Source organism: Coregonus clupeaformis, chromosome 28 (genome assembly GCF_020615455.1).
Source record: "Coregonus clupeaformis isolate EN_2021a chromosome 28, ASM2061545v1, whole genome shotgun sequence".
NCBI classification, from domain to species: Eukaryota; Metazoa; Chordata; class Actinopteri; order Salmoniformes; family Salmonidae; genus Coregonus; species Coregonus clupeaformis.
This window is the reverse complement of record NC_059219.1, coordinates 7,235,522-7,258,258: the sequence shown is the minus strand read 5'-3', so window position 1 is coordinate 7,258,258 and position 22,737 is coordinate 7,235,522. Positions and strand designations below refer to the sequence as shown.

The 22,737-nt window shown below is 47.6% G+C and overlaps 1 protein-coding gene across 1 annotated transcript; it reads right to left on the bottom strand.

Moving 5' to 3' along the window:
* Positions 1-13,979: 13,979 nt before the first annotated feature.
* On the bottom strand, positions 13,980-15,602 carry LOC121542666 (H-2 class II histocompatibility antigen, A-U alpha chain-like). The gene is made up of 4 exons (XM_041852148.2): positions 15,447-15,602; positions 14,955-15,209; positions 14,380-14,661; positions 13,980-14,221 (listed from the first exon to the last, which is right to left on the bottom strand). The coding sequence occupies exons 1-4, from the start codon at positions 15,499-15,501 to the stop codon at positions 14,091-14,093; spliced, it is 723 nt and encodes a 240-aa protein (XP_041708082.2). The 5' UTR covers positions 15,502-15,602; the 3' UTR covers positions 13,980-14,090.
* Between the last annotated feature and the right edge of the window lie 7,135 nt (positions 15,603-22,737).

Here is a 22,737-nt window from a genome sequence, read left to right as displayed (position 1 = left end):
CACCTGTCCACAGAAGCAATCAATTAATCAGATTCCAAACTCTCCACCATGGCCAAGACCAAAGAGCTCTCCAAGGATGTCAGGGACAAGATTGTAGACCTACACAAGGCTGGAATGGGCTACAAGACCATCGCCAAGCAGATTGGTGAGAAGGTGACAACAGTTGGTGCGATTATTCGCAAATGGAAGAAACACAAAAGAACTGTCAATCTCACCTCGTGGAGTTGCAATGATCATGAGAACGGTGAGGAATCAGCCCAGAACTACACGGGAGGATCTTGTCAATGATCTCAAGGCAGCTGGGACCATAGTCACCAAGAAAACAATTGGTAACACACTACGCCGTGAAGGACTGAAATCCTGCAGCGCCCGCAAGGTCCCCCTGCTCAAGAAAGCACATATACAGGTCCGTCTGAAGTTTGCCAATTAACATCTGAATGATTCAGAGGAGAACTGGGTGAAAGTGTTGTGGTCAGATGAGACCAAAATTGAGCTCTTTGGCATCAACTCAACTCGCCGTGTTTGGAGGAGGAGGAATGCTGCCTATGACCCCAAGAACACCATCCCCACCGTCAAACATGGAGGTGGAAACATTATGCTTTGGGGGTGTTTTTCTGCTAAGGGGACAGGATAACTTCACCGCATCAAAGGAACGATGGACGTGGCCATGTACCGTCAAATCTTGGGTGAGAACCTCCTTCCCTCAGCCAGGGCATTGAAAATGGGTCGTGAATGGGTATTCCAGCATGACAATGACCCAAAACACACGGCCAAGTCAACAAAGGAGTGTCTCAAGAAGAAGCACATTAAGGTCCTGGAGTGGCCTAGCCAGTCTCCAGACCTTAATCCCAAAGAAAATCTGTGGAGGGAGCTGAAGGTTCGAGTTTTCCAAACGTCAGGCTCGAAACCTTAATGACTTGGAGAAGATCTGCAAAGAGGAGTGGGACAAAATCCTTTCTGAGATGTGTGCAAACCTGGTGGCCAACTACAAGAAACGTCTGACCTCTGTGATTGCCAACAAGGGTTTTGCCACCAAGTACTAAGTCATGTTTTGCAGAGGGGTCAAATACTTATTTCCCTCATTAAAATGCAAATCAATTTATAACATTTTTGACATGTGTTTTTCTGGATTTTTTTGTTGTTATTCTGTCTCTCACTGTTCAAATAAACCTACCATTAAAATTATAGACTGATCATGTATTTGTCAGTGGGCAAACGTACAAAATCAGCAGGGGATCAAATACTTTTTTTCCCTCACTCTAAGTTAGTGAAACTGAAAGTGGGAAAAACATGGCGAAATCTCTCTCTCTCTTTCTATCTCTTGCGTCTCCTTCATTTTTGAAGAAATTAATTTGTTCAAAACTGTTCAACTATTGTCTTTCTCTCTCTTTGAGACAACTTTTCACCACATTTTATGCAATGCAGTGCTAGCTAGCTGTAGCTTATGCTTTCAGTACTAGATTCATCCTTTGATCCTTTGATTGGGTGGACAACATGTCAGTTCATGCTGCAAGAGCTCTGATAGTGTCAGCGTCTGGGTGCAGTGGGGAAACGGAATCAGGCGCAGGACACAGAACTGAGAATAAATGGCTTTACTCGACTCCAAGTAAATATAGCAAACCCTCCACGCAGGGAAGAGCAAAAACAACAGCTCAACAGACGACAAAACAAAGAACAATCACACACACACTCAGGAGGGAAAACAGAGGTAATATAGGGAAACTAATAAGCCTAATGAGTAACAGGTGTGAACAACACAGACAGAACTAGTGAGACACAGAAACATTGATCGGTGGCAGCTAGTACTCCGGTGACGACGACCGCCGAAGCCTGCCCGAACGAGGAGGAGGGGCAGCCTCGGCCGTATCCGTGACAGTACCCCCCGGACGCGCGGCTCCAGCCGTGCGTCGACACCGGCCTCGGGGACGGCCAGGAGGACGCGGAGCAGGGCGAGTCGGATGACGACGATGGAACTCCCTTAACAAGGAGGGATCGAGGATGTCCCTCCTGGGAACCCAGCTCCGTTCCTCCGGACCGTACCCCTCCCATTCCACGAGATACTGCAGGCCTCCAACCCGACGCCTCGAATCCATGATGGAACGGACTGAGTACGCCGGTGCCCCCTCAATGTCCAATGGGTCAGAGGAACCTCCCGCACCTCGGACTCCTGGAGCGGACCAGCTACCACCGGCCTGAGGAGAGACACATGGAACGAGGGGTTAATACGGTAATCAGGGGGGAGCTGTAACCTATAACAAACCTCGTTCAACCTCCTCAGGACTTTAAAGGGCCCCACAAACCACCGACCCAGCTTCCGGCAGGGCAGGCGAAGGGGCAGGTTTCGGGTCGAGAGCCAGACCCGGTCCCCCGGTGCATAAACCGGAGCCTCACTGCGATGGCGGTCGGCACTCGCCTTCTGTCTCCTAATCGCCCTTTGCAGGCGTACATGGGCAGCGTTCCATGTCTCCTCCGAGCGCCGAAACCATTCATCCACCGCAGGAGCCTCGATCTGGCTCTGATGCCACGGTGCCAGGACCGGCTGGTAACCTAGTACACACTGAAAGGGAGACAGGTCAGTGGAGGAGTGGCGGAGGGAATTTTGTGTCATTTCTGCCCAGGGGATGTAAACTGACCAATCCCCCTGCCGGTCCTGGCAATACGACCTCAGAAACCTACCCACATCCTGGTTTACTCTTTCCACCTGCCCATTACTCTCGGGGTGAAAACCTGAGGTCAGGCTGACCGAGACCCCCAGATGGTCCATAAACGCCTTCCAGACCCTCGATGTGAACTGGAGACCCCGATCAGACACTATATCCTCAGGCACCCCCTAGTGCCGGAAGACGTGTGTAAACAGGGCCTCTGCGGTCTGTAGGGCAATAGGGAGACCGGGCAAAGGAATGAGACGACAGGACTTAGAAAACCGATCCACAACGACCAGGATCGTGGTGTTACCCTGTGACGGAGGAAGATCTGTAACAAAGTCCACCGATAGGTGTGACCACGGCCGCTGTGGAACGGGAAGAGGTTGTAATTTATCTCTGGGCAGGTGTCTAGGTGCCTTGCACTGAGCGCACACCGAACAGGAAGAAACATAAACCCTCACGTCCTGAGCTAAGGTGGGCCACCAGCACTTCCCACTAAGACAGCGCACTGTCCGACCAATGCCAGGATGGCCAGAAGAAGGTGACGTGTGAGCCCAATAAATCAAACGATCGCGAACCTCGGACGGAACGTACGCACGACCCACTGGACACTGGGGGGGGAGTGTGCTCCATGCGTAACGCCCGCTCGATGTCCGCGTCAACCTCCCATACCACCGGCGCCACCAGACAAGAAGCCGGAAGTATGGGAGTAGGCTCCCTGGTCCGATCCTCTGAGTCATATAGCCGGGACAGAGCGTCTGCCTTAGCATTCTGGGAACCTGGTCTATACGATAGGGTGAACACAAAACGCGTGAAAAACATGGCCCACCTTGCCTGACGAGGATTCAGTCTCCTCGCTGCCCGAATGTACTCCAGATTGCGGTGGTCAGTCAAAATGAGAAAAGGGTGTTTAGCCCCCTCAAGCCAATGTCTCCACACCTTAAGAGCTTTCACAACAGCTAACAGCTCCTGATCCCCCACGTCGTAGTTTTGCTCCGCCGGGCTGAGCTTCTTCGAGAAGAAAGCACAGGGGCGGAGTTTGGGAGGCGTACTCGAGCGCTGAGACAGTACAGCTCCTATCCCCGCCTCGGACGCGTCCACCTCAACTATGAATTGCAAGGACGGATCCGGATGAGCCAGCACGGGAGCCGTGGTGAACAGCGCCTTCAGCTGACCAAAAGCCCTGTTCGCCTCCACTGACCACTGCAGGCGCACCGAACTGCCCTTTAGCAAAGAGGTTATGGGAGCTGCTACCTGGCCAAAGCCCCAGATAAATCTCCGGTAGTAGTTGGCAAAACCCAAAAATCGCTGCACCTCCTTTACCGTGGTAGGAGTCGGCCAATTACGCACGGCAGAAATGCGGTCACACTCCATCTCGACCCCTGACTCTGACAAGCGGTATCCTAAGAAGGAGATGGACTGTCTGAAGAACAGACATTTCTCAGCCTTAACGTACAGGTCATGCTCCAACAGTCTACCAAGAACCTTGCGCACCAGGGACACATGCTCGTCACGTGTAGCGGAGTATATGAGAATATCATCTATATACACCACTACACCCTGTCCATGCAGGTCCCTGAAAATCTCATCGACAAAGGATTGAAAGACTGAGGGAGCATTCATCAACCCGTACGGTATGACAAGGTACTCATAGTGACCAGAGGTGGTACTAAATGCCGTCTTCCACTCGTCCCCCTCCCGGATACGGATCAGATTGTACGCGCTCCTGAGGTCCAATTTTGTGAAGAAGCGTGCCCCGCGCAATGACTCCGTCATACTAGCAATGAGAGGAAGAGGATAGCTGTATTTTACGGTTATCTGATTTAGACCTCGATAGTCAATGCACGGGCGTAAACCTCCATCCTTTTTTTCTTCACAAAAAATAAACTTGAGGAGGCAGGGGAGGTGGAGGGCCGAATGTATCCCTGTCCCAGAGATTCGGTGACATATGTCTCCATAGCCACCGTCTCCTCCTGTGACAGAGGATACACGTGACTCCTGGGAAGTGCAGCACCCTCACGGAGATCTATCGCACAATCCCCTCATCGATGGGGTGGTAATTGAGTCGCCTTCCTTTTACAGAAGGCGAGAGCCAAATCGGCATATTCTGAGGGAATGTGCATTGGGGAGACATGGTTTGGACTCTCCACCGTGGTTGCCCCTACGGAAACACCTACACACCTTCCCGAGCACTGAGGTGACCATCCCTTAAGAGCCCTCTGTTGCCACGAAATACTGGGGTCATGGGTGGCTAGCCAGGGAAGGCCCAGCACCACAGGAAACGCAGGGGTATCAATAAGGAAGAGACTAATTCTCTCTTCATGACCCCCCTGTGTCTCCATCCGAAGTGGAGCTGTGACCTCCCTAACCATACCTGACCCTAATGGGCGACTATCTAGGGCACGTACAGTGGGGAAAAAAAGTATTTAGTCAGCCACCAATTGTGCAAGTTCTCCCACTTAAAAAGATGAGAGAGGCCTGTAATTTTCATCATAGGTACACGTCAACTATGACAGACAAAATGAGGAAAATAATTCCAGAAAATCACATTGTAGGATTTTTTATGAATTTATTTGCAAATTATGGTGGAAAATAAGTATTTGGTCACCTACAAACAAGCAAGATTTCTGGCTCTCACAGACCTGTAACTTCTTCTTTAAGAGGCTCCTCTGTCCTCCACTCGTTACCTGTATTAATGGCACCTGTTTGAACTTGTTATCAGTATAAAAGACACCTGTCCACAACCTCAAACAGTCACACTCCAAACTCCACTATGGCCAAGACCAAAGAGCTGTCAAAGGACACCAGAAACAAAATTGTAGACCTGCACCAGGCTGGGAAGACTGAATCTGCAATAGGTAAGCAGCTTGGTTTGAAGAAATCAACTGTGGGAGCAATTATTAGGAAATGGAAGACATACAAGACCACTGATAATCTCCCTCGATCTGGGGCTCCACGCAAGATCTCACCCGTGGGGTCAAAATGATCACAAGAACGGTGAGCAAAAATCCCAGAACCACACGGGGGGACCTAGTGAATGACCTGCAGAGAGCTGGGACCAAAGTAACAAAGCCTACCATCAGTAACACACTACGCCGCCAGGGACTCAAATCCTGCAGTGCCAGACGTGTCCCCCTGCTTAAGCCAGTACATGTCCAGGCCCGTCTGAAGTTTGCTAGAGTGCATTTGGATGATCCAGAAGAGGATTGGGAGAATGTCATATGGTCAGATGAAACCAAAATATAACTTTTTGGTAAAAACTCAACTCGTCGTGTTTGGAGGACAAAGAATGCTGAGTTGCATCCAAAGAACACCATACCTACTGTGAAGCATGGGGGTGGAAACATCATGCTTTGGGGCTGTTTTTCTGTAAAGGGACCAGGACGACTGATCCGTGTAAAGGAAAGAATGAATGGGGCCATGTATCGTGAGATTTTGAGTGAAAACCTCCTTCCATCAGCAAGGGCATTGAAGATTAAACGTGGCTGGGTCTTTCAGCATGACAATGATCCCAAACACACCGCCCGGGCAACGAAGGAGTGGCTTCGTAAGAAGCATTTCAAGGTCCTGGAGTGGCCTAGCCAGTCTCCAGATCTCAACCCCATAGAAAATCTTTGGAGGGAGTTGAAAGTCCGTGTTGCCCAGCGACAGCCCCAAAACATCACTGCTCTAGAGGAGATCTGCATGGAGGAATGGGCCAAAATACCAGCAACAGTGTGTGAAAACCTTGTGAAGACTTACAGAAAACGTTTGACCTGTGTCATTGCCAACAAAGGGTATATAACAAAGTATTGAGAAACTTTTGTTATTGAACAAATACTTATTTTCCACCATAATTTGCAAATAAATTCATTAAAATTCCTACAATGTGATTTTCTGGATTTTTTTTTCTCATTTTGTATGTCATAGTTGACGTGTACCTATGATGAAAATTACAGGCCTCTCTCATCTTTTTAAGTGGGAGAACTTGCACAATTGGTGGCTGACTAAATACTTTTCCCCCCCACTGTATGGGGAAGGGCACATCTAACGGCAATATAGGAAGCCCTAATCTATGCGCAACCAATCTGTCCATGAAATTCCCAGCTGCGCCGGACTCTACGAGCGCCCTATGCTGGGAATGTGGGGAAAACTCAGGGAAAATAACATTAATCATCATGTGAGCAACAGGGAGCTCTGGGTGAGTTGGGTGCCTACTCACCTGGGATGATCCCCCAGAACCCTGCCTGCTGCCTCGATTCCATGAGGGTCTTCTCCTGCACCGGCCCGCAGTATGTCCTCTGCGGCCACAGTTGGTGCAGGAGACCACCCCCTTGCTCGGTCTCTCCACATCAGCACTTCCAAGCTCCATAGGTGTGGACTCGGAAGTGCTGGGGGATGGACTGGACGGACCCTGATCTGGACGTCCGCGGGTAGCCAACAGGTTATCCAGCCGGATCGATAAATCTACCAGCTGGTCCAGGTTAAGATTAGTGTCCCTGCAGGCCAGCTCCCGACGAACGTCCTCCCGTAGACTGATCGGTAGTGATCAATCAGGGCCCTCTCGTTCCATCCCGCGCTGGCTGCCAGTGTCCTGAAATCCAGGGCGTATTCCTGTGCGCTCCTCCTTTCCTGGCTGAGGTGAAACAGACGCTCCCCCGCCTCTCTCCCCTCAGGCGGATGATCGAATACTGCCCGGAAACAGTGGGTAAAATCCTCATAACGAACGGACTCAGCGTCTATTCCACCCCACTCCGCGTTGGCCCATTCCAGGGCTCTGCCCGACAGACAGGAGATGAGGGCGGACACGCTCTCGTATCCCGAGGGAGCCGGGTGGATGGTGGCCAGGTAAAGTTCCACCTGGAGCAGGAAACCCTTACACCCGGCAGCTGTCCCATCGTATTCCCTCGGGAGCGAGAGCCGAAGACCACTGGACCCAGGGGTTGAGGATCTTGATGGAAGAGAAATCGGCGAAAGAGGAGGTGTAGAAAGAGGAAGCTAGCTGTCCTCCGGCTACACCATGGTACTACCATACAGAGTGCTGTTGAGGCTACTGTAGACCTTCATTGCAAAACAATGTGTTTTAATCAATTATTTGGTGACGTGAATATATTTAGTATAGTTTTATCTAAAAAGGCTAACTTTTTTTATGTTTTACATTTTAAAAAAAATGAAATTAATTGAGGAGGATGGTCTTCCCCTTCCTCTTCTGAGTAGCCTCCACTGCAGGCAAAGGAAATATAAATCACAAAATCATATCCTAATTATGGACAAAAAACTACATAACAGTTTAAAATGCAAAACAATTAGATAAGTAGGCCAGTAGACATGGGGTGCGTTCATTTCGATTGAAGGTTTGTACTGAACTACACGTTTCCCCAAAACGTTCTTGTAAATTCTTGAACAGACTTTGAGGTACATCAAAGATTATGGATGTACTGACAAGATAGATGTCTCTCCGCCCTAACAATGGGAGTCATTGTCCACAAAGCAGCATGGTAGGCTGTCGAGCTCCCGCCTATCCTTTCTTTGGATTGGTGCATACATCTCATTGTTGTAATCCTTTTTTGAATATTCGACGAGGGCTGTTGACATCAACCGCCTGTATTCAATGTGGAGAGATGCTTTGCTACTATCCTCATGCCATGAATATGCATAGCCATCTCGAGACAACTCCGATATAAAGCGTTTTTTTCTCAAAGTTGCATGGATGTCACGTGTCCTACTTACAGTGAGCTCCATAATTCATTGGACAGTGACCATTGTTTTGTTATTTTGGTTCTGTACTCTAGCACTTTGAGTTTGAAAGGATACAATGACAATGAGGGTGAAGTGCAGACTGTCAGCTTTAATTTGAGGGTATTTTCATACATATCGGATGAACCGTTTAGAAATGACAGCACCTTTTGTACATGGTCCCCCCATTTTAAGGTACTACAAGTATTTGTTAAATTGGCTTCACAGATGTGTGTCGTTAGGCAGGTGTATTCATTTGTGTCGTTAGTGAATGCAGGAGAGCTGTTGATGAATAGTAATGATTCTAGACGTTGCTATTGCCTTTGGAGGTTGTTATTGGGGTGTGACAACATGAGGAAGACAGCAGTGTCGATGCAAATGAAGTTGGCCGTCATATTTATTATTATTATTATAAGGCTCAGAAATGAAAATCAATCATTCAGGAACATTGCAAAAACCCTGGCCATGGCCAAGTCAACAGTTTTGTTCATCATTAACAAGAAAAAAACAACCGGTGAACTCAATAATGTCAAAAGACCCGGTAGACAGAGGAAGACCACTGTAGTGGATGACCGGAGAATACTCTCTATGGTGAAGAAAAAACCCCTGATAACAGCCCAACAGATCAAAAACACTCTCCTGGATGCAGGTGTAGATGTGTCAAAGTCTACCATACGTAGAAGACTACACCAGCAGGACTACAGAGGGTACACTACAAGATGCAAACCACTGATAAGCCTGAAGAACAGAAAGGCAAGATTACAGTTTGCTAAAAAGCACCTAAAACAACCCCAAGAGTTCTGGAAAAAAATATTGTGGACAGATGACACAAAGATTAACATGTACCAGAGTGATGGAAAGACAAAAGTGTGGAGAAAAAAAAGAAATGCCCATGATCCAAAGCATACCACCTCATCCATGAAACATGGTGGAGGGGGTGTTATGGCTTGGGCCTGTATGGCTGCCAGTGGAACAGGCTCACTTGTCTTCATCGATGATGTGACTGCAGACAGAAGTAGAACAATGAATTCTGAAGTCTACAGAAATATTTGATCTGCTCAGATAAAACCAAATGCCTCCAAACTCATTGGACGGCACTTAATCACGCAACAAGACAATGACCCTAAACATACTGCTAGAGCAACAAAGGGGTTTTTGATGGCCAAAAAGTGGAAAAACCTTGACTGGCCGAGTCAATCACCAGATCTGAATCCAATTGAACATGCATTTTACATGCTGAAGAGGAGACTTAAGGCAATAAGTCCCCGAAACAAGCAGGAACTGAAGATGGCTGCAGTACAGGCCTGGCAGAGCATCACCAGGGAAGATACCCAGCGTCTGGTGATGGCGATGGATCGCAGACTTCAAGCAGTCATTGCATGCAAAGGATATGCGACCAAATATTAACAATGATTACTTTATTCTACATTATGTTAAACTGTCCAATGATTTTTGATGCCCGAAAATGGGGGGGACCATGTACAAAAGCTTCTATAATTCGTAAACGGTTCATCCGATATGTATGAAAATACCCTCAAATTAAAGCTGACAGTCTGCACTTCACCCTCATTGTCATTGTATCCTTTCAAACTCAAAGTGCTAGAGTACAGAACCAAAATAACAAAACAATGGTCACTGTCCAATGAATTATGGAGCTCACTGTAAGTAGGACACGTGACATCCATGCAACTTTGAGAAAAAAACGCTTTATATCGGAGTTGTCTCGAGATGGCTATGCATATTCATGGCATGAGGATAGTAGCAAAGCATCTCTCCACATTGAATACAGGCGGTTGATGTCAACAGCCCTCGTCGAATATTCAAAAAAGGATTACAACAATGAGATGTATGCACCAATCCAAAGAAAGGATAGGCGGGAGCTCGACAGCCTACCATGCTGCTTTGTGGACAATGACTCCCATTGTTAGGGCGGAGAGACATCTATCTTGTCAGTACATCCATAATCTTTGATGTACCTCAAAGTCTGTTCAAGAATTTACAAGAACGTTTTGGGGAAACGTGTAGTTCAGTACAAACCTTCAATCGAAATGAACGCACCCCATGTCTACTGGCCTACTTATCTAATTGTTTTGCATTTTAAACTGTTATGTAGTTTTTTGTCCATAATTAGGATATGATTTTGTGATTTATATTTCCTTTGCCTGCAGTGGAGGCTACTCAGAAGAGGAAGGGGAAGACCATCCTCCTCAATTAATTTCATTTAAAAAAAAATGTAAAACATAAAAAAAGTTAGCCTTTTTAGATAAAACTATACTAAATATATTCACGTCACCAAATAATTGATTAAAACACATTGTTTTGCAATGAAGGTCTACAGTAGCCTCAACAGCACTCTGTATGGTAGTACCATGGTGTAGCCGGAGGACAGCTAGCTTCCTCTTTCTACACCTCCTCTTTCGCCGATTTCTCTTCCATCAAGATCCTCAACCCCTGGGTCCAGTGGTCTTCGGCTCTCGCTCCCGAGGGAATACGATGGGACAGCTGCCGGGTGTAAGGGTTTCCTGCTCCAGGTGGAACTTTACCTGGCCACCATCCACCCGGCTCCCTCGAGTATCCTTTCAAACTCAAAGTGCTAGAGTACAGAACTAAAATAACAAAAGAATGGTCACTGTCCAGTGAATTATGGAGCTCACTGTATATCAGTACATTCGTAACAACTTAAGCATTACGAAACTTCTATTCGATCAAATTAAGCTCACGTAGCAAATAAGCCATACATTTTTTTGTTGACCAAATTCGACAGGCCCTCATTGATCTCCACACAAAAACTCTTTGCTTGGTGGACAAAAAAATCAAAAAACGCCACCTGTCGGAGGGACAGATTTTCCGCAGAGTTGGCCCTCTCTCTTCCTCTTCATCTCTGAGTATGTTTACTCTGTTTGGTGGGTGTGGCGGGGTGTGGCTTGAAGCAACGAGTGACGTATTTAAAGGGCGGCTTTGCATTTTGAACCCACAACCCAACCCCTCCCCGTTTTTTAACTGGTCGTTCAGTACAGAACCTTTTCCGTTTAATTGAACTGTCCACTACATTTTTTCTTACTGAATGCAGCCTTGGTCTTATTCCTGTCTTATAGTGGTGCTCAGAAATCTTATTAAGCGGAATGAGTGGAATGGTATCAAATACATCAAACACAGGAGGCTAAAGAGGGGAGGAACGGAGCGAATGGAATGGCATCGAACACATGGAAACCATGGAAACCATGTGTTTGATGTATTTGATACCATTCCACTAATTCCGCTCCAGCCATTACCACGAGCCCGTCCTCCCCAATTAAGGTGCCACCAACCTCCTGTGACATCAAACACATGGTTTCCATGTGTTTGATGCCATTCCATTAACTCCATTCCAGCCATTATTATGAGCCGTCCTCCACTCAACAGCTTCCATTGTTTTATATGTAAGTTTCTGTCAAGTTTACTTGCACTTCTTTTTCGTTTCCAGGAATGAACAAATAATAGAAATGCATTGTCTTCAAATAAAAATAAAAACTGTGATTGAGCTTTCATAAGTTGTATCTCTGCGTTTGAAAAATATAGCCATCCTAATAAAACCATTCAACATACAATGACTGTACAAAACATTAGGAACACCTGCTCTTTCCATGACATAGACTGACCAGGTGAATCCAGGTGAAAGCTATGATCCCTTATTGATATCACCTGTTAAATCTACTTCAATCAGTGTAGATGAAGGGGAGGAGACAGATTAAAGAAGGATCTTTAAGCCTTGAGACAATTGAGACATGGATTGTGAATGTGTGCCATTCAGAGGGTGAATGGGCAAGACAAAATATTTAAGTGCCTTTGAACAGGGTATGGTATTAGGTGCCAGGCGCACCAGTTTGAGTTTGTCAAAAACTGCAACTGTTTTTCACGCTCAACAGTTTCCCGTGCGTATCAAGAATGGTCCACCACCCAAAGGACATCCAAACTTGACACAACTGTGGGAAGCATTGGAGTCAACATGGGCCAGCATCCCTGTGGAACGCTTTCAACACCTTGCAGAGTCCATGCCCCGACGAATTAAGGCAAAAGGGGGTGCAACTGAATATTAAGAAGGTGTTCCTAATGTTTTGTACACACAGTGTATATTTGGTCCTCTGTAGCTCAGCTGGTAGAACACGGCGCTTGTAACGCCAAGGTAGTGGGTTCGATCCCCGGGACCACCCATACACAAAAAATGTATGCACGCATGACTGTAAGTCGCTTTGGATAAAAGCGTCTGCTAAATGGCATATTATATTATTATTATTATTATTATTATTATTATTATTGTTATATTTGATAGGCTATTCTTATGTCATAAGACAGACCTACCACACCAAAATAATGTTGCTAAACTGATTCTTCTTTATTCTAAACAGCTGCTACAAGCAAACTCCAATATCAGCTGCCATCAGGGATTTGATATTGGCCAGTTTTTGTCAAGCTTTTAATTCCAAATGTAATTAGAGGGACCCATATCATAACTTGTTGGCACCAGCATCAGCCCTGCTGAGAGAGAAAAAGATAGAGAGCAACATTTGTTGTTGTTATAATGCTGACAGTGAAATTCAGCACGGGGGGAGTTATTACAATTTATTACAATACTTTTTACATATTGTAAATACCCTGTAATAATAAGCACACTGTACAGCGTTACCCAAACTTTATTTAAAGTGCATTCCCATTTTTTAAATAAAATTTACAATATTAAATATTGTAGTGACCTTAACGCAAAACCTAGCAACCTCAATAATCTAGAGTGTTGGGCTGACGGTCGCTGGACCTGGGTTTGGCCCCAATCTGCGCTAACCCACTGAATTCACTGTTGATGTAGGAGAAATTCAGCACAGACGTTTACATCTCAGAGTTAAAACAGGTCTATCATGAGCTAGTAATGAGGAAACTGAATGAGGAAACTGATTTTAAAAGAGACATTGGCAGCAAGTTTAAAACTCCAACCACTCTTGTGCAGCTGAGCAACAGCGTCATATGTTTCCAGCAGGTAGGTACATGTTATTTTGCAGCTGTTTACTGTGTCACTACAACATATTGCCTTTAATGGATGCAGCTGACAACAAAAAGCAATGTAAAGTTAGACAGTTTAGTGGAAACTAGCACATTTGTAACAAGCATTCATCGTTATACCTCTGTAATTGTGAATGTTTTCCATGATGTCAGTACAGTGAAACAATGAGTTATTACCATTTATTACAATACTTTTTTCATTGTATTTACAGATGTAAATACCCTGTTATAATAATAATGGCACTGTACAGCGTTACCCAAACTTTATGTAAAAAGCATTCACATTTTTTAATACACTTTACAATAAAACATTTTGTAGCGAACTTAACTCAACACCAGAAAACCCCATCAAGAGGATACAATTTTGGCCTGACAGTCACTGGATCTGGGTTTAAGCCCCACTCTGGCCTACCCCACTGAATTTTGTGGGAATATCAAACAACCAACCAAAAATAAAATGTTGTGCTGGTGTCTGATCTAGTGCTAGTGCTGACGACCCTGGACTAAACATTACCCCCATTACCCATATTACCCACATTACACCCATTACCCACATTACCCCATTACCCATTACTCACACTACCCACATTGCCCCCATAACCCCATTACCCACATTACCCCATTATCTACATTACCCACATTACCCACATGTCAGCCCTTTAACATGTCACTTTCACCTCTATTCTGCATCTCTGGTTCTCAATTGCGCTGGTTTCCTTTGATGATGAGGAATGTTCCGGTAGCCACCCCCAGCAGCCCCAGAGCCAGGCCCACTCCACCGAATACAGCAGGACCAGCACTGGACCCACTCACCTCACTGACCTCAGGCTCTTGGGGACAGGAGGAAAGAGGTGCCATCAGTTGGAGTTAGAGTTAGCCAGTAAAACACACCATGAGAGATTAGTCAGAGAGAACATCCAGTAATCACACACTGTAGTAGACATATTACTGAAATATCTAAAGTATACTATTCAGAATTTCCCCTCACCCCAGAACCTGGTTTTGGGGTCCTTCAGGGCCGTGTGCTCCACAGTGCAGGCGTAGACGTCCCCCTCCTGTGGGGTGAAACTCAGGGTGGAGAACTGGTGGAATGTTCCATCTTTATTAGGATAGTACCGACTGAGAAACGCTCCCTCAGTCACCTCCAGGCCATTCTTGGTCCAATTTACTTTGATTGGGGGGGGGTAGAAATTATTCAGAAAGCAGATGAGCGTGTTCTCCACCCCCAACTCCTCCTCATCCCTGGGGTAGATGATGCTCTCAGGGGCATCTTGGGGGCAAATAGAAACCAGAAAATAGAAAGAGACTCCACCAGTGACAGTAAGATGGACCAAACCCATTCAGGATGTGGTCTGATATTCAGTATTCCACTGTCTGTCCACTACACTAAAAGGCTCATCACCCACTCTAGAGGGCACTGCTTTTACAGGTGTCATGCAACTCCAACTCCAACCTCAGACTAACACACTCTTCCAGGTAAAAGGTATACAATAAAATACATCTACATTTATGCATCGTTTATTACTGGCTTATGCAGACAAACTAATAAAGAATCGGACTTACCTTTGACTTGTGGTATGCTGGGTACTGCACCTTTTCCAAATTCCATACGCTCCATGCACCAAATTCTAGTCAGTTTAGCATATTCATAAGCTATCAGTGAATGGGATGTTATAATTGGTGGAACATTAGGTCCCGTCCACACCCCCTTTCCTTCCTTGAAATCAGCATAGCCGACTTCATTCCCATCCATCAACAACACCACTTCAGTATCACCTGACTCAAAGCATCCATAGGTAGCCATCAATTCATGTTGAACTAAAATGAGAGTAGAAATACAAGTCAAATGAATCCATCTGGTCCGTATTCCATAGGGGACTAGAGAATAATGGACTAGAGAAATGACTGCACACTGAAGCTGAATGGCTGGTTTTGCATATTAGAGCAATGCAGAGGCCCAGGTTATATTGACAGTTTACCTGATTCCTCACACATGCACATGACATTAATACTCAAACAGTATTTAAAAAGATAACAGAAATCAAGAGCTCTTACGTTGTGCCGAGGTGAGAATTCCAGTTAGAATCAGTATAATATCAGAGCAGTTCATCTCCAAGCTCTCTAATCATAAACTCATCTGTGTGTTTGAGAGAGTACTGTAGAATCGAACTCAGTCAGACTCTGAGTGGAAGCTCTAAAAAGGAAGAACCAGCGCTGTACTTCACTGGTTCTAACTAGATGGGAAGTGGAAGAGTCATGGCTATATCAGTTAGCAGTATGGTTAAGGTTAGGGTTAAAGGCACAGTACAGTCCAAAACGCAATTTTCTTGTGTTTCTAGTTTTCAGTTTTCCTCTCCCTATTCAGACGACTCCCAGACAGTCCTAGCTAAATTCTTGCTTGAGAAATTGCTCTTTGCATTTTTAGGTTTTATTTATAAACAATCACAGTAAGTGACTTAATTGTTACCCAGACATGATTTGATATTGATATAAAAACAGCTGCAATTGGACCTTCAAGGTCAAGGTTTAAAATCTGATTATGATTTTGCCCATGGCCAGATAGTGACAACCTACTTCACTGGTTCTTATCAAGAACCAATCAGAAATATTCAATCCGTTCTGACAGCAGAGTATCTAGGTAGAAAACACATGGTGGCCCTTCCAACACTTCACATGCTCAAAGTCAATGGATGTGAGTGTGTAACTGTGTCGTACCCTAGTTCAGACTTCACAGCATGTACAGTACATGCACCTGAGTCCTAAAGAACACCGCCATTCAGACAGGAAAGCCAGGAGCATCTCAGATCCATAGATGACTACATACACATTCCTAGAGTGTTTGTAGAATCCCTCCTCTGTGTGTTTTTTATTTGATAGATATAGTCAAATGCTTACCATAGATCAGGGGTTCCCAAACTTCTTTGGGCCACGACCCCATTTTGATAGGCTATCTGAAAATTCTCGCTACACCCAACCATGTGAAGAAAATTATGTAATTAACAGCCAATGTTTACTTTTTTATTTGGGTCAATTGAAAAATATTCTAACAGTAGGCTATTTCTGATTGTCTTCTCAACTCACCATCACATACTTTTAATGTGAAGCTATAACAGCCAATTGCAAATTAGTCTGATATAATGTATATTTTGTCATCACCACTAATGAGATGGGTGTGCTTTATGCATGTCACGTCGGAGCTTACATGCTGACCACACCGCGAGCGTTGGTAAATTAATTTACACATTCATGTTATTCAATCACTGCATCCAAACTGCTCGCACACGTCAACGAGAGTCTGCGTAGCCAGGAGCTAAAATAGAACTTGGTTCTATTTGTGACGCTTGACGCGCTGCCAGTCCCGCCTCTCCCATCTCCTCATTGGTTTTTAGGAGCATATACCCACGTGGGTGTTTGAAAGATGAACTGAGGTCCACACTCCAGTCCAGTTCCTTCCTCTGAATCCACTAATTCGGTCGCTCATCTATAGAATGTTTTTGTATTTCCCCTGCATGCTTGTGTTCAGTTCGTTCAGTTTCCCAAATATGTCTGTTGCATAGGCAAGGAGACACCTTTTCTTTTCATTACACAGAAAGTCAACCAAGTGCTTTTTTTTTTTTTTTTTTACATCCATTGTGAATGACAACAGTTCTTCTCTCAATGCAAAAAACTTTCCAACACTCCCCCTCGATAACCACCAAGCCTCGATGTGAAATAGAACATTGTCATGCGCTGATCTCATATATCCACATAGTTTTGCAAACAGGTGTGCACACAGTGGATGTGGTTTGATGTAGTTTACAATCAAAAATACCTGCTGCACACAGGATGTCGGAGGCACCTTAATTGGGGAGGACGTGGCAATGGCTGGAGGGGAATGAGTGGAATGGTATCAAATACATCAAACACATGGTTTCTATGTGATTGATGCCATTCCGCTCGTCTGTTCCAGACATTATTATGTGCTGTTCTCCCCTCAGCAGCCTCCACTGCTGATGCAGTATATCTCCGAGTTCTTTGCTCAGCTCTTTTGCCGCCAGGTTCTCTCTGTGTATCATACCAAATGGCAGAGGGAGATACATTCATAGCTAGAGTGCAGAGGCCTGCCCGCCGTCCCGCCATAGATGGAGCCCCATCTGTGCAAAAGCCCACCATTCGATCCCATGGAAACTGTTTTCCGTCAATATAGCCACGCAGCACACTGAACATCCCCTGTGCTGTTCATGAGACAGAACAATATATCCTGTGAATAGCATGAAACATAACCATTAAATTAGATCTGTAAACATACAAACCCTATGTTACGACTATGAATTATGTAACGATCCCGGCAGTCTGAGTCGGGTCCTGTCTGGTGACTAGTTTTTCTGTTCGTGATCTCCAGTTTCCCGAGGGTTCGGGAACGCTCCGGGGAGCTCTCTTGATTTCCGCACCTGCATCCCATCAGCAATCTGCACACCTGGTCCTGATCATCACCCTTCTTAGGCTCTGGCCTAACATCCAGTCCCTGCCGGATCGTTAGCCATGAACAGTAGGTTTACCAGAGTATCAGTCTTAGAGCCTAGCGTTAGTTTTGTTGTTTTTGCACCTTGTTGGTTTGTTGCCTACTTACCCCGTTTTGTTCCATCTGCAGTCACCCGTCCGGAACCTTCATCCAACCTCTGCCTGGTGGTCGGCGGCTGCCGACCCAGGATGGGATCAACCACTGCACCCCCAACAACTAATCAACGCCGCCCGCTCTGTTCCCTGGATTATTCAGCATCACTCTTGAATTTGTAATAAACACTCACCTTCGTTTCAACTTACCTTGTCCTGGTCTGCTTCTGGGTTCTGGCTTAGCAACTCGTGACAGAACGATCCGGCCAGTAATGAACCCAGCGGACCTGGACTCTGTTCGCCATGCCATTACCCATCAGGAGAAGATGTTGGGCCATCATAGCACGGTACTACAGGAGATCGCGTTGTCAGTTCGGAACCTTTCTACCGGTCTGACGGAGGTCCAGAACCAACGCAAGTTTCCGGTGGAGGATCCACTACCGGTTTCACCCATCTCGCCTGCCGCTTCTGGAGCTGTGTCCTTCCGTGAGCCCAAGGTTCCGACGCCGGATAAATATGAGGGGGAGCTGGGAAGATGCCGTTCCTTCCTTATGCAGTGTGGATTAGTGTTCGATCTACAGCCCTACTCTTATGCCACAGACAAGGCTAGGATAGCCTTTGTGATTGCGTTGCTGCGTGGTCGAGCGCTGGAGTGGGCTTCAGCCGTTTGGGAACGACAAGACCCCTGCATGGCTTCATACCAGGGGTTCACGGCCGAGATGAGGAAGCTCTTCGACCATTCCGTCCGAGGGAGGGACACAGCTAGGCGCCTGTTTTCGCTTCACCAAGGAACTCGCAGCGTGGCCGACTTCGTGATCGAGTTCAAGACGTTGGCTGTGGAGAGTGGGTGGAACGAGGAGTCTCTGCAAGCGGCCTTTTACCAGGGTCTGTCGGAGCAGCTCAAGGATGAGTTGATCTCCTATCCGGAGCCTAGTGACCTGGACAGCTTGGTAGCCTTGTCTATTCGGGTGGATAATCGAGTCCGAGAGCGAAGGAGGGAGAAGCAATGGGGTCCGTCCAATCGATCAGCTTCTCAGTTCCCAGTCGGGTCGGGTGGTGGACCAGAACACGTCGATCATTCTCCACCACAAAGGATTAGTGGAGAGGTCCTCTCTCCCGATTCTGAACCCATGCAAGTGGGGCGGCACGGGTTAACCAAGGAGGAGCGTCAACATAGACGTAAGACCAACTGCTGCCTCTACTGTGGTAGCTCGGGACATTACATCTCCACTTGTTCCCGGCGGTCGTCAAACTGCCCGGCTCGCTAAAGTTGGGAGGACTTTTAGCGAGCCAGTTTCAACCTCTCAGTACCTCTGTCAGACCCCGTTTCCCGGCTACCCTTGTGAACAGGAATCAGAGCTTAGCGATTAACGCTTTTATCGATTCAGGTGCCGATGGAAGCTTTCTTGATGCCGAGTTGGTGGAACAGCTGGGGCTTTCCAAGGAGCAATTGCCGGAAGCCATTGAAGCGACCACTCTGAACGGCAGTAGTCTGGCACGTATCACGATGAGGACTGAACCGGTTAAGATGCGGTTGTCGGGGAATCATTCTGAGATGATTTCATTCTTCATTCTGCCGTCTTCCCATGTTCCTCTGGTCCTTGGATACCCCTGGCTGAAGGAACACAATCCCACGTTCGATTGGGTGACGGGCAAGGTAACGAGTTGGAGCCTTGATTGTCATGCTAACTGTCTCAAGACTGCCTGCCCCCATTCGGTTCCCAGTCAGGTGATTGAGGCTAAACCCCCAGATTTGTCCCTGGTTCCCGAGACATATCACGATTTGGGGGAAGTTTTCAGTAAGCAGAAGGCTCTGTCACTCCCTCCCCACCGACCATATGATTGTGCCATCAACCTGTTCCCTGGAGCTGTCTACCCCAAGGGAAGGTTATACAGTATCTCCCGACCTGAACGTGAGGCTTTGGAGACCTACATCAAGGAGTCCCTAGCTGCTGGTCTCGTTCGTCCCTCGTCATCACCCCTGGGGGCAGGATTCTTCTTTGTGGGTAAGAAGGATGGCTCTCTTCGACCGTGTATTGATTATCGGGGGTTGAATGACATCACGGTCAAGAACAAGTATCCCCTGCCCTTGATGAGTTCTGCCTTCGACTCCTTACAGGGTGCTACGGTGTTCACCAAGCTAGACCTACGCAATGCGTATCACATGGTCCGGATCAGAGAGGGGGACGAGTGGTTGACGGGTTTCAATACACCGATGGGTCACTTCGAGTATCAGGTGATGCCGTTTGGACTGACCAATGCTCCAGCGGTATTCCAGAGTATGGTGAACGACGTCCTGAGAGATATGATCGGTCTCTTTGTGTTTGTTTACCTGGATGACATTCTGATCTTCTCGAAGGAACCTTCCGACCACGTCCAGCATGTCCGGCAGGTTCTGCAGCGATTGTTGGAGAATCGCCTGTTCGTGAAGGCCGAGAAGTGCGAGTTTCACGCCCACACGACATCCTTTCTCGGGTACATCATCTCCAGGGGAGAGATTAGGATGGACCAGGAGAAGGTTAGAGCGGTTCTGGAATGGGCCCAGCCCGGTACGAGATTGCAGCTCCAGAGATTTTTGGGGTTTGCGAATTTCTACCGCAGATTCATCCGGGATTACAGCCGTGTGGCCGCTCCGTTAACTGCCTTGACTTCCAGTATCAGGACCTTCAAGTGGAATCCGGAGGCGGATCGAGCGTTTCTGGATTTGAAGAGGCGATTCACCAACGCACCGATTCTCTCTCAACCGGACACGGCCCGTCAGTTCGTCGTTGAAGTGGACGCGTCTGATGTGGGAGTTGGCGCCATCCTGTCGCAGCGATGCTCCACGGACAGTAAACTCCATCCCTGCGCCTACTACTCTCGTCGCCTTTCGCCTGCGGAGAGGAATTACGATGTGGGTAACCGGGAGCTTCTCGCGGTGAAACTTGCCTTGGAGGAGTGGCGCCACTGGTTGGAGGGGGCGGAGCAACCGTTTATTGTCTGGACTGACCACAAGAATCTTGCTTACGTGCAATCGGCTAAACGTCTCAACTCCCGTCAGGCCAGGTGGGCGTTGTTTTTCGGACGATTCAAGTTTTCCCTGACGTTCCGACCTGGATCGAAGAACGGCAAGGCGGACGCCTTGTCCCGGATGTTCTCCAAGACGGAGGAGAGTGGGTCCAAGACCGAGACAATTCTCCCCCGGAACTGCGTCGTGGGAGCAGTTATGTGGAAGATTGAGGAGGAGGTGCTGGCGGCCCTTCGGACTCAGCCCGGTCCCGGTAACGGTCCACCCGGTCGGTTGTTTGTGCCTGAGTCGGTTCGTCCTGCTGTCCTCAAATGGTCCCACGCCAGCAAGATGGCTTGTCACCCTGGCGTGGCTCGGACAATGGCGTTTCTTCGCAGACGTTTTTGGTGGCCTGCCATGGCCGAGGATACTCGGGGTTTTGTTGCTGCCTGTCCAGTGTGTGCGCAGAATAAGAGTACCAATCGGCCCAGCTCTGGACTACTTCACCCCCTTCCTATTCCCCGCGACCATGGTCGCATCTGGCCCTGGACTTCGTCACTGGGTTGCCCGCTTCTGAGGGGAACACGGTCGTTCTGACTATCGTGGACAGATTCAGCAAGTTCGCCCACTTTGTGCCAATTGCCAAGCTTCCCTCTGCCTCGGAGACGTCCGAGATCCTGGTTAGGGAGGTTTTCAGGGTCCACGGTTTGCCCAGTGATATCGTTTCCGACCGTGGCCCTCAGTTTACCTCTGCTGTCTGGAAGTCCTTCTGTTTGGCCATTGGAGCTACAGTCAGTCTCACATCTGGTTTTCACCCCCAATCCAATGGTCAGGCGGAGAGAGCCAACCAGAAGATGGAATCCACGCTACGCTGTCTGGTCTCTTCCAACCCCACCTCCTGGGTCTCTCAGTTGCCTTGGGTTGAGTATGCCCACAATACTCTCCCTACATCTGCCACTGGGATGTCTCCCTTCCAGTGCCTGTATGGCTACCAACCTCCCCTGTTCCCTTCTCAGGAGAAGGAGCTCTCAGTGCCTTCTGTTCAGGCCCATATTCGTCGTTGCCACCGGACCTGGCATCGGGCCAGAAAGGCACTCCTTAGAGTTTCGGACCGGTATCAGCTCCAGGCGAATCGCCGCCGGATCCCCGCTCCCACCTATACCATCGGAGATAGGGTTTGGTTGGCCACACGGGATCTTCCGTTACGGACTGAGTCTAGGAAGTTGTTACCGAAGTTCATTGGTCCGTTTGTGGTGGAGAAGGTGATCAATCCAGTGGCAGTTCGACTCAAACTACCGAGGACGCTCAGAGTCCATCCCACCTTTCATGTCTCCTGCCTCAAGCCTGTTTTCCTCAGTCCTCTGTTGCCTCCTCCGCCTCCTCCTCCTCCTCCTCGGATGATCGGAGGTGGTCCTGCCTACACGGTGCGTCGCATCATGGATTCCAGACGGCGGGGCCGGGGTTTCCAGTATCTCGTGGACTGGGAGGGGTATGGTCCTGAAGAGAGGAGTTGGATTCCGCGGCGACAGGTCCTAGATGCTGACCTCATCAGTGACTTCTACCGCCTCCATCCTGGCGCTCCGGGAGTCCGCCCGGTGGCGTTCGTCGGAGGGGGGGTACTGTAACGATCCCGGCAGTCTGAGTCGGGTCCTGTCTGGTGACTAGTTTTTCTGTTCGTGATCTCCAGTTTCCCGAGGGTTCGGGAACGCTCCGGGGAGCTCTCTTGATTTCCGCACCTGCATCCCATCAGCAATCTGCACACCTGGT